Raw genomic sequence first — 12,307 nt, 5'->3', positions numbered from 1 at the left:
CCCTGCCTCAATGTTAGAGGCAACTGATCCTTGCAGATGTGACCACAAGGTCACATATCCAGTTTTGCAAGCAGATGTTCATTCAGCCCCATTTCACCAGCACTTTGTCATTCAGCAAGAGCAGACCTTGCAGGAACAGATTGTAGCAACACAAAGGATAGGACATAAAGAATCTTGTAGAGAACCTGATGGCTTTTATATGTTCAACAAGGAGATGGGGGTAGGGAGGGTCGCCAGGAGAGAAATGTGCAGAGCAGAATTTTTTTTTTTGGTTTATTCAAAGATTATTATGTGTTGGATACAGTAAATCATCTATACACCCACATCCAGGAGGGAAATCTTCAGAACTCCATGCGTGGGTAGTTCTGCATTTAACAGCTGCCATACAGTAGCTATTTTGTTCTGCACTTAGAGACCCTTATCTGTGCATTTGTTTTAAGTTATCGTCAACTCTCCTTTTGTTCCTCTATTGCTGTTCTCCTGGTTCTCATTACTATTACAAGAGTAGCTAAAAATCTGAACCACCGAATGATTTAGACTGACACTGTGAATTGTAATGATAGACAAGGGGCTGTCATCCTGGTTGTTGACTCAGTCTGTACTCTGAAGGTGATTACCTGTAATGGATTTAGCTCTTCTTGCCTTTCCATAGGTCTCATATGCCCGCCCAAGTTCTGCCTCAATCAGGGATGCTAACCTCTATGTTAGCGGCCTTCCCAAAACCATGACCCAGAAGGAACTGGAGCAGCTTTTCTCGCAATATGGCCGCATCATCACCTCACGAATCCTGGTTGATCAAGTCACAGGTTAAGTGTTTCTTTGTAATTTATTTCCTTGTGTCTCAATGTCATCAGCCAGTGCCCTATTCCCATGTTCCCCATAGGAGCAAACTAATGAGTGGTAAAGATAAAGGAGGTGGGTCGTGAATAGGCAGTAATCTGACTTGAGAGAACAGCTTCTTACCAGTCAATGGCCCACATTTAAAATGGGCCATCTTGGGAGGTAGAAGTTCCCCATCGTGGGAACTGTTCCAGCAGCAGCTAAACTGCTTGGCAGGGTTGTAAAGAGGATCTGGGCAACTGACTAAGAGTGGGACTGTGTGACCTTCAAAATCTCTTTCAGCTCTCAACCAGTAATGTTACTGCTGCACGTGAGAGGAACCTGCATGTATAGCTTAAGCTCCAATTCATAGCATTCTAGACTTAGAAGGAACTTTCACCTGCTTCATGTCACAGATAAGAAAACAGATCTGAAGAGGGAGTTTCTGACTTCCCACCAGGTAGCTAGTAGCAGTGCGGGAGTATGAACCCCAGATCTCCAGATCCTACTGTGGTTCTTTGTCCATAATAAAGAAAGATAACCACTAGCTCTCAATAAGAATTGAAAGGTACCCTGGATTGCATTTTGCATGACAAGGTGTTTTGCCTACTCTGAATTTGAACTCACTACCTCAGAGTAGTTTAGTATGTGTTTAGTATGTGTTTGTCACTTGGTTACTATGATAGACCCTCACCGAAGTTAGCTCTGCCACCACAGACACCGTGCCGAGGGACAGTGACTACCAAAGATGAAGGAGGCACAGTCCATTGCCATACAGGACAGTGACAAGTGCCTGCTAGGGTCTGCCCAGTGCCCCCTGAAAGCTCAGGAGAAGACATGCCATACCTGATGGGGATTGTTGGGAAGGCTCCTTTTTTGGGTACAATGTCTGAACAGGGGTTTGGAGGATGGCTTGAAGTTATCAGGCAGAATTCTAGATCAAAGGACAGTGTATCCTGAGGTATGGAGCCAAGGAAGAACATAATTGTTCAATGAATGTCAGGCAATTTAGGATGACTTGTGTGAGGCTCACTAAGCGATTTGGAGCCAGAGTTCCAGGGGCATTGAATGCTGTGTCAAAAAATCTGAACTATATCTGTATACAACATGGAGTCATAGAAGGGTATTTTGTGAGCATTCTTTGTTTGTAATTCTATTTGGAACAGGGGGTGGGGACAGGCAGCAAACAATAGGTATGCTGCATAGATGCAAAGTTTGAAAAGTACAAAAGAGGTCAGATGATGTTTTTAAAATGGTGTTTATGTGGTTAGAGTTTGCTTTACAGATAGATAACCTAATCACTAGGTATGCAGGACACTTTGGAGGACTAGTAGAAACTGGATGGTGGACTAAAAACTGAATTGTGGGAACTCCAGGGAGATGAGGACTAAGCTAGGCCAGTGGTAGAGGACCAGGGGAGCAGAGGGTGGCAGGGAACAGTAAGAGCAGTTCTTACCTATCAAAGAGCAGACCCACAACTGGGCTGACTCCTCACTGAATGTCCATGGGGCCCCACCCTTCTGTTCACAGAGATGGTTACCAGTTTGGTTTGTTCACTTTAGACAAAGTCTCTTTCTCTTTCCTCAGGAGTGTCTAGAGGGGTGGGATTCATCCGTTTTGATAAGAGAATTGAAGCAGAAGAAGCCATCAAAGGGCTGAATGGCCAGAAGCCCAGCGGTGCTACAGAACCGATTACTGTGAAGTTTGCCAACAACCCCAGCCAGAAGTCCAGCCAGGCCCTGCTCTCCCAGCTGTACCAGTCTCCCAACCGGCGCTACCCAGGCCCACTTCACCATCAGGCCCAGAGGTTCAGGTAGGCATGCCCACAGAGGAAGGAGCTCTGCTACACTGGTACAGAGCAGAGTAACAGCCAGGGAAGCCGATGGCCCTGAAGGACAGGACAAGGCTAAAGGCCTATGCCTCCAAGAATCACTGTGCAAAACTCCTCCCCAGACCTCAGTTTCTGTTCCTGTGAAATGAGCTGATTGGACCAAGTGCACTTCCAAGCCCCCTTCCAACTTAGCAACTGTGAATGTGTGGTTACTTCAGAATCTTTGGCAGAAACAAGATATCTCTGCCTTTAAGGAAATAAGAAGGTTCAGTTTCCATTAGTTAATCACAGATAAGTGACCCTATTCAGCAGCTTAGACAAAAGGCTGGACAGTGGCTTTTAATGAAGTCCAAGAGTAAACCAGGAGGCAGATCTTTGCCAGTGGGAGTGGTTGTTCCTGTCTTCTTTTTCCTGGGCAGATAACTGTTGGGTTCAGGACAGGAAACTCTCTTTTCTGTTAACTTTACTCCATGAAGGCAGGGGACTGTGGGAAGACAGGAGGAAGATTCTGTCCTAGCCTTATTATTAGTGTTTCCTTTGGTACCCAAGCCTCAGGAAGCCCTTGGCGCTGTGGAGCATTTCCTTTCTCCTGGGATGTTTCTGAAAGGCAGGTGTCTCTCCAGGAAGGCAGCATGACCTTGACCAGCCTGTATTGTGCAACAGATAATATTCCTAACCTACTCATAAGGAATTCTAAGTAATAATTTTATTCCACCCACATGCCAGCTCCTCTTTAGTGAAAGGATTTTTCCCCTTGTCACACTACACATGGGAGAATAGTAAGTCCTATCTGCAATGGTGCTGTCCATCTGGTCTCAATAAGGAGAAAAAACAACCTCCTGAGTGTCCTACCAAGCCCCTTGAATTTGAAATGGTTAATGACTTCAGGAAGAGTCTGGGGCACCTAATTTTTGTTTTGTGTGAGAGCACATGCAGTATTTATGTAAAAAGCCTCTCCAGCAGCCTTCTAATGGTGGAAACTATGGTTACTACTGCCCCATGGTGTGAGTAGCCTGTCCCCACGTAAGGGACTGATTGTGAGGAAGATTATAACACAATGGCAGTTTGCTGGGAGGTGCTTTGGGGCTGTAATCAATAAGCTAATTTTTTTTAAATCTTCACCCAAAAACTCCCCTTGTCACCTAAATTTGTATATGGTAAGAAGATTTAGTTGACATATCCAGGCTCAATGAAAAGATCTGTTCTGATGCCTATTGTGTGCATATGTATTGTTAATCTGGACAGCGAACTTTATTCACAAGTCTAATTATAGTAAAAGGTGAACAATTTAAGAAACCACTGCCCCACTCAACAGTTTCACACACAATATAAAATCGAATCCACACAAATGTTCTGAGAGGTGGGGGGAGTGGGATTAATTCAGACCTTGAAAGAAAAGGAGATTTATTAGACACTTGCTTTAAATTCTAGCATTGACCTGAACATGAATTACTTGCAGTTGGAAGCAGGAAACGGGAAAACTATCAGTGGATAGACTCCTAAGCAGTGGGGAAAGTTGTTGAGCTTTTCTTCTTTGAAAATGGAGCATTCTTATTAATAGTTCCATTGAGCGATCTTGCCATCTGTGAGGCATTAACCCAGAGACCCTCCTTCTCTTTGCAGGCTGGACAATTTGCTTAATATGGCCTATGGCGTAAAGAGGTAATTAAAACTCCACAGATTGCCAGATGTCCGTGTTGGCACAGACTGGGGCTAGAATTTTTTTTTAATTCACTAACTTTACTTTTTTTAAAAATTCTTCCTTTTTCTTCCACCAGCATGTCAAATTCTTAATTTTAATTTCAGACCTCAGTTGGTTTTGTTTCTTTTAGGGCACACAAAATGTATTTGTGTGTTTCACTTTTTCTTTTATTTGCAGGTGGGCTTCTCCTATGGTTCAGGTGCCACAGCTACCAAGCCCTTGATGATCTGGTCCTCTGAATGGCTTCCCTAAGGGAGAAGGCTTCTATTCTTTGCTGGCTAATCTTGCACAGTTGCAGAGCAACTGTTTTGCATTAGCAATGCCAAGATTCAGTTAAGAGGGCAGATTCTAGCAAATCAAAATTAGAACATTTTGCTAATCATGTTTGACAATCTTATGATTTTCTGTGGAAAAATTAGATTTTGGATTACCAGCCCTAGCCAAGGCATGATAAACGTGTGAATGACTTTCTGACTCCAGTCCCCACCTCAGTGTACATTTCAGAGCACATCCTGAGAATGAAGTGTATCTGTGTGCACCTCAACCAGGGGTTCTTTTTGTTACAGGTTTTAACAGTTACTATAAATCCTCCCTTGGTTATATATGTATGTGTGTTTTAAACTTGCTGTTTCTTTTATTTAAAGCTTTCTGTGGGGATGGGGGCTCAAACAGGGTCAAGGTTTGAGGGATTTCTGAATGCAGTCGAGGGGTATTCCAGACCCAAAGTGAAATCTGAAACTCTGGAAGTTGAGTGTGTTATGTCTCTGTGACCATGAGATTCCCATATGTGCTTTTGATAAGCGCCACTGCACTGCTAGGGACGTAGTGTCTTCATCATCTTGCTCAGTCGAGCTGCACACTTTAATTCCCCTTCCTACAGTCAAGGGAACGAGATGTGGTCTTTAATAGTCTGCATCATACTCCCTATTTTAGGCAATTTTTTTTTGCCACTTGGCCATGCATGGTAAGTACCTAGACTCTGAAAACTGGTGCACCATGGATGGAGTCACTTGACTGCAGACTTCAGTACCAGAGTGCCAGCCTCTCTGATTTCAATCTCAGCACCAGTGAGGACAACTGTGAATTATCTGCACATCTAACACATTGCTTGCCTATTCTCAGGCATTTTACATCTTTGCTAGCTCTGTCCCATCCCTTCACTCCTTTCTGACTTTAATGAGGTAGCACCAAATATTATGAAAACAGTGATATGTATAACATAGATGAGACTAGGGAGGACACAGCTGCCCTTTCCTCCAGTGCCCTACCCAGAGTAGACATCACTAGTTGATAACAGCATTCTCTTTTCCTATTGAAACCAGATTTGGATCTAGAATCTTTCCTACCAAAGTGCTCCAGGTAGCATCACCAATGAGGGGAGGCTCTTCTTGAAACCTCTTTGCCAACCCTGACTTTGACCTTACAACAAATAATTAACAGTTCTCTGTGTATAAACTGAAAAGGATTAATTCATCCAGTTGAGGGAGAGAAGATGGAGAAGACAGTCTTTAGAAATAGAAAATAGCAATTATATGTGGATTTACTCTTCTAAGAATCTGTACTGATTTTGGAGGTGTTGGGGCGGGGGTTGTCTTATATGTTTCTCAGCAAAAAGAAAGACTGACTTAGTGAATAACTGCAAAAATAATGTCTGTTGAGTTATTATATTTAGAACATTTCAGCATCCACTTGTCCAAATTCTAGTTAGATATAGAACTATCATTTAATAGGACTCTTAAATCTCCAAAAATATTTCCTTGTTTTTAAGAACATTTCTAGCTCATATTTTACCCCATGACTTTCCTAAGTTTTTCCTTCCTTTCCTTCTCCCACCCCCCCCTCCCAAAAACCCAATCAAATGAAAGCAACCCATAGTCAATGTATTGGACTGAAATCTATGTATAAGTTTGGTATGAAAAAAATTAACAAATAGTGTTCTGCTATAAGGCACTGCTAATTTGATTGTTTCATCAATGTATTCATCACAAATCACATGTGCATCTATTTTTATCAGACACTGAGTAGAATCTCAAGAGTTTTTTTCTTTTCAAGATTACACAAAAACCGAAAAGATTTCTAAGCTTAAAACAAAAGTAGTTGTTACATGGCAAGTAAGAGTTTTATGCCTTTCTAATGTATGGAGATTCAAGATGTATAAGTGTATAAACCACTTTAAATCTTGCTCCACTGATTTTTAGAAATGAATTCCAGATAATATAGTATCAAGGAATGACACATCTTTTTTTTAGAGATTTATTTATTAATTTGAATGACAGAGTTACAGAGAGACAGAGGCAGAGCCAGAGAGAGGTCTTTCATCTGCTATTTCACTCCCCAAATAGTTCACTCCCCAAGTGGCTGCAACAGTTGGAGCTGGGCTAATCTGAAGCCAGGAGCCAGGAGCTTATTCCGGGTCTCCCACTTGGGCCATCTTCCACTTCTTTCCCAGGCCACAGCAGAGAGCTTGATCAGAAGTGGAGCAGCCAGGCCTCAAACCAGTGCCCATATGGGATGCCAGCATTGCAGGCATTGGCTTTACCCACTATACCATAGTGCCAGCTCCTGAATAATACATCTTTATTATTATCGCTCAAGTGTTTTGGGAGAACCCTTTTTGAATAAATGCTATGTGAAGCATGAGCCACCCATCTAATTAATAACATGACAAATCTGTTCATTCTCACATATCTCCACCCTCAGTAATAATGAAATCTTTGATAAGCGTAGGTCAAAGATGGTAGAATTGAGCCCATCTAAGGGCCATCTTCTAACCTGTCTTTTAAAAAAAGAAGAGTACAATTTCCCAAACACTGACATCAACCAGCTATTCACTTATTCAATCAATAAAAATTTGTTTAGTGTTTTCTGTGTGTCACTATGTCAATGAGATTCCCATATATGCTCCATTGAATAAGTAAATAGAACAATAAAATGAATGAAATGGAACCCCTTCCCCTCAGAGCTCTTGGTCTATTGTAGGTAGAATCAGGGTGAGATTCCCCCATAAGCATTTACGATTAGAAGAGTGAGATAGAGTCTTACTCTGGAAGCTTTGGGAATCTCTCATAGTTGTTAGTTTCTTTTGGGATGTCCATGCCTCAGTCATTAAGCTATTGCAATCAGAAGAAATGCCACAGACATTAGTTTTTGCATTTTGGTTTTTAAACCCCAAAGACTCTCCTACACTCACTCACCCAGCCCTCTGCCCCGTGTCTGTCTGTGCACCTGTGTGTTATCCATGGTCAGACTGATGTCTGGACCAGTCCCCCCTTCTGCTTGTCCCCCCAGGTTCTCCCCGATCACCATTGATGGAATGACAAGCCTTGTGGGAATGAACATCCCTGGCCACACTGGAACAGGCTGGTGCATCTTTGTCTACAACCTGTCCCCCGATTCTGACGAGAGTGTCCTCTGGCAGCTCTTTGGCCCCTTCGGTGCAGTGAATAATGTCAAGGTCATCCGTGACTTCAACACCAACAAGTGCAAGGGATTCGGCTTTGTCACCATGACCAACTATGATGAGGCAGCCATGGCCATCGCCAGCCTGAACGGGTATCGCCTGGGAGACAGAGTGTTGCAAGTTTCCTTTAAAACCAACAAAGCTCACAAATCCTGAATTTCCCATCCTTACTTATTAACACATATATATAGAAATATATACGAACAAAACACATGCGCGCACACACACATACACAAAAGAGAGAGAAACAAACTTTTCAAGGCTTATATTCAACCATGGACTTTATAAGCCAGTGTTGCCTAAGTATTAAAACATTGGATTATCCTGAGATGTACCAGGAAAGGATTTTATAATGCTTAGAAAAAAAGAAAAAAAAAAAACCTTTGATGCATTGAATGTTCTTTCATAGCTGTCGTTGTTGAATATAATATACATAGATAGCGATGGGCAGGGATTTTTACCCAGCCAGCTAACTTTACTACCTTCCTTGAAGGTGGGTCTTTTTAAGATGACCATTCGCTCATTTGAAGAAGAAAAACAAAAAACAAAAAAAATAAATAAATAAAAACAATTTTTACAAAGCAATGGGATTCAAAGAAAGAAAAAAAATGATTTTTCTTTTTTGTCCAAATGTCAATCCAATCAGATTGGTAAAAACCCCCACACAAATTAAAGAGGAATAATAAAAAATGCAAAAATGAAAAAAAACTTTTGCAAATTTTTTTATTTTTCCTTTTTTCTTTTATATCATGTGAACTAAAACAGTCTTCTGTTAGGGGATAGGGGCAAGGGGGATACCTGATGACATTAACAATTTAATAACATTAACATTGTTGCCAAAGAGGTGGTCTCTTTGCTGAAAATGGGTTTCAAGAAAAATCTATTTTTATAAAATATAAAGAATTTTTACAAGAGAATCTGGATTTGAGAAAAAAATATTTTGACTGGCTAATTTAGGGGAAATTGACAACTTTGTCACGTTCATACTGCACTGGTAACTTTTTAGAGATCAAGATGTGTGTTTTAAACTGGATTCGTAGACTGTTTTTTGAAGGATGGGCTATAAACAGATGATCTTCATATCTTTTCATAGCATGTAATAATAATTAAAAGAAACAATTATTAATTACTAGGGGAAAGGAGTGTTCATTCTACCCAGGGTACCACAGTTCCCCACAGTCAAAACCCAAAAGCAAGGAGATGAGTTGAAAGACAGTTTTTCTTTAAGTCATCAGTATGGGATGTCAACAGAACAAAAATTAAAAAGATTAATTTTCCTTTTGATCTAAAACTTCCTTAGTTTGAGCAGTAGGTGCTACGAAATTATTTACATATCTTAGTATCATAGTTAAATGTAATGTGTTTAGGAGAGGAAAACAAAAGATACATTTGCTTTAAATCCATTAAGGAATTTTCAAATTCACTTTGTAGCCCATGCTGATAGAATTGGGCTGTGTTGGTACATTTGAAACACTGTTTATGTTGCTTGAAACACTTATTTATTTAATCGCCGATGTGATGATGCCTATGGCCGAGATCAAATATAGCTAGATTGGCTAGACTACTTATTTGTTTACTTAAACTATGGGAAGAAGCATATTATTGTGTCATTCTGTTGTGTGTGTATGTGTATATACAATATAAATATATATATATAAAGTTATTTTTTCTTTGGGTTAATTTATTATAAGTTGTAACACTTGGCTAGTTTTGTTTGTATATGTCTTAAAATGTTTTCTTATGATATTTAAGTGACAGTTAAAGAGGTATCAAGGTAACTTGTGTAGAACTATTGTTTGATATATTGTCATGTTTGTTGTGAATTTTTTTTCTTACTGCACAGTAGAAAAATAAAAACAACTGGGTCTTTATTTTAATGTAATTCAGATTGGGGAAAACAAAACAGAGCTAAGGGAACAAAATGACTGAGGGAGCACTCTCCCACGTCCAGTGCACTGATCATTTTAGTATGTTTGTGCTTTGTACGGTTATATATTTAAGACAAAAAACAAAACAAAAAAAATAAAAGAGTTCATGCTCTTCCCTGGGTAATAGAAACAGTTACTCGCTATGCATAATCTAGTTGATAGTTAAATTTGCTATTGCTTTTCTTGTCTTGTTATATAAAATCTTTTCAATACAAGTTTAGTCTTAATGGTAATAAAACGTTATGGTTATTTATAACTTGTGCTTATTTTGTGCATTTTTTCCCATGCTGAACCCACTAAGTGCATGTAGACAGGACTGTTGTTTTCACACTGAAGAGGCAAGCATTGTAGTAGTCGTCGTCGTGGTAGACAGATAATGAAAACCAAGGCTGCATCATAGATTCCTCCTTTAAATTTTTTTTCTATTTTTTTTTCCTCTTTTTGGTTTTGGAAAAAAAAACACCAGATTTCAGTTCAGAGAACACTCGTTCAACATTCAGGGAAACCTTTTTACATCACCTGCTATGAATGAACGCAGTTTGCTAGCAAAATTTTGATGCATTTGCTAAGCATTAGTGGGAAAGGCATGCCAAAATCTCTTCTCTATAATGTGTTCAATCTTGGGGGGAAAAAAAAGGAAAAAAAAATATTAGGACCAGGCAGTTGTATACTTTAGTTACAATGAATGACTTCATGTTAATCTTGCTAGTTTAGATGATTTCTGAGGGAAAGTATTGTGAATGTTTTTTTTCATAATCTTGTTGTGTTTGAATTATTTGTACTTTATCTGTCCAGACAATAAATGAAAGTGTGTAGAATGAATGTGAGCTTCCCAAATTTTTAAATGTGTTCATTCATACTTTTTTCTGTAACATCTTCAGATTTCCCCCATATTTTTATCACTAAACCAGAAAAGCAAAGGTGTAGGAAAATTCTGTTTTGCAACTTAGCCCAGTCTCTCAAAATGAACTCAGTTTTTAGAAGCCTTCGTCCCAATCCATGCTACTAAAAGTGTGGTCCCCACAGTAGTATCAGCATCATCTGGGAGCATGTTAGAAATGCAGAATCTAGGGCTGCATTTAACCAGATCCCCAGGTGAAGAATCACTGGTAGTTTAAGGTTTGAGGAGTACTGCCCTGGTTGGCAAACCAGAACACTTGGCATTGCATTTCACATGCTGACACATTAGTGTCAGTTATTCATGAGCTCACCCACAGCTTGTTCAGGGGACAAGCATTCACCATTTGCAGAATATCTCTTCTGCATCAGGCAGGCTGTGCAGTGTCCTCTACATTCTCTCACTTGACCCTCTCAGCAATCCAGGAGGAAGGCGTGCAAAACATTATCTTCATTTCACAGATGACAAGACTGAGTGACTTGAAACAGCCAGCAACTTCTAGCTGGGTTTTGATTCTGAATCTGATTCTATTGCCCAAAGCTGCAGCATTGAGATGGGCAGAACTTGGGCAATATTAAGGAAGCAGACCATTTGTATTGAAAGTGACTGCTAAACAAGAAAGGTCACCTTTTTATTTTAGCACTTATTTGTGTTCACAACTTGACTTTCTTAGCTTTGAATAAAAACCCTTTAACCAAGGACATGTTCATACAGTATATAAAAAGCGTGATTTAAACACAACCTACAGAAAACAGCCTACATTATCACAAAGTCACATTAAAATATGCCCTGAACTTTACAGATGAACTTCTAAGTGACGTCCTGATAGGATCATTCATTGATGATCTATTGCCTGTCTTTCATTTTCTCACTAATTGAAAATTCATACATGCCCTATAAAACATCACCATCCATAAACTGACACATCAAAAAGAAATGCCTCCGCTGAGCCAGATGGGCAAATGGTCAGATTCTTTTCCATTTCTCATTAACCCCTTTTTTATTATTATATTAAGTAACACCATTGGTTAAGATAATTAAATTCAGAGCAAAGAATGGGATTTAATTAACCACATTAAATATTAAATATCTAAGCCTGGTCCTCACATAGTTGAACTTAAGGGATCTTATTTTAGTTTCAAAGAAAAGCCCTATGCTCTATTTCTGAAGAAAAATGGGTATCCAAATTGTCACCCCCCAGGAATAATACAGTTTCACAGTCATGCTTATAGAATCTAAAAATGTTGCTGCCAAATCTATGATAGTTACCAGTCATCACCCCTGCTCCTTTTAAAGGTATCATTTTAGTGTGCTATAAGGGGATGGATACATTATTCAAAGTGTTAGCAGTTGGTGGAACCTTACCAATTCATATAGTTCATTCCACAGCCTTGAACAAGATCAGTCTTGAAACTTTCACAAATAGATGTACATCTTTAAATTGATCTCAAAAAAATTCAAAGAAGGACATTCTACATACATTTTGTAGGCAACACTCACAGCACTGGCACAATGTATCTTCTAACATCTAATAAAAAGATTCATCTTGTTGGGAATAAGCCTGTTACCTTAAATCTCCAGGCAAACATACATAGTTTCTGTAGGTGTTTGCGGGGATGGTCCAACAAATCAAAAGAACGCAAAGATTATTAAATTTATTTCAGGTCCT

The 12,307-nt window shown here is 39.6% G+C and overlaps 1 protein-coding gene across 9 annotated transcripts in view; it reads left to right on the top strand.

Moving 5' to 3' along the window:
• The window catches only part of ELAVL4 (ELAV like RNA binding protein 4), a 169,427-nt gene extending 158,865 nt beyond the window's left edge, over positions 1–10,562 (top strand). For 5 of the 9 annotated variants that reach the window (XM_008265276.5, XM_089300718.1, XM_002715104.6 and 2 more), the window contains 4 exons: positions 653–806; positions 2,407–2,632; positions 4,274–4,312; positions 7,599–10,562. In XM_008265276.5, coding sequence (XP_008263498.1) covers positions 653–806; positions 2,407–2,632; positions 4,274–4,312; positions 7,599–7,968 — 789 coding nt within the window. In that variant the 3' untranslated portion in view covers positions 7,969–10,562. The remainder of the gene's footprint in view (positions 1–652; positions 807–2,406; positions 2,633–4,273; positions 4,313–7,598) is intronic. The other 4 variants (XM_089300720.1, XM_070078547.2, XM_089300721.1 and 1 more) reach the window with 2 other exon arrangements.
• Positions 10,563–12,307: the final 1,745 nt, after the last annotated feature.

This window comes from Oryctolagus cuniculus, chromosome 7, assembly GCF_051225735.1.
Source record: "Oryctolagus cuniculus isolate XC-2025 breed Fujian yellow rabbit chromosome 7, ASM5122573v1, whole genome shotgun sequence".
Lineage (NCBI taxonomy): Eukaryota > Metazoa > Chordata > Mammalia > Lagomorpha > Leporidae > Oryctolagus > Oryctolagus cuniculus.
The sequence above is the reverse complement of the archived record's forward strand: the minus strand, read 5'-3'. Positions and strand labels throughout refer to the sequence as shown.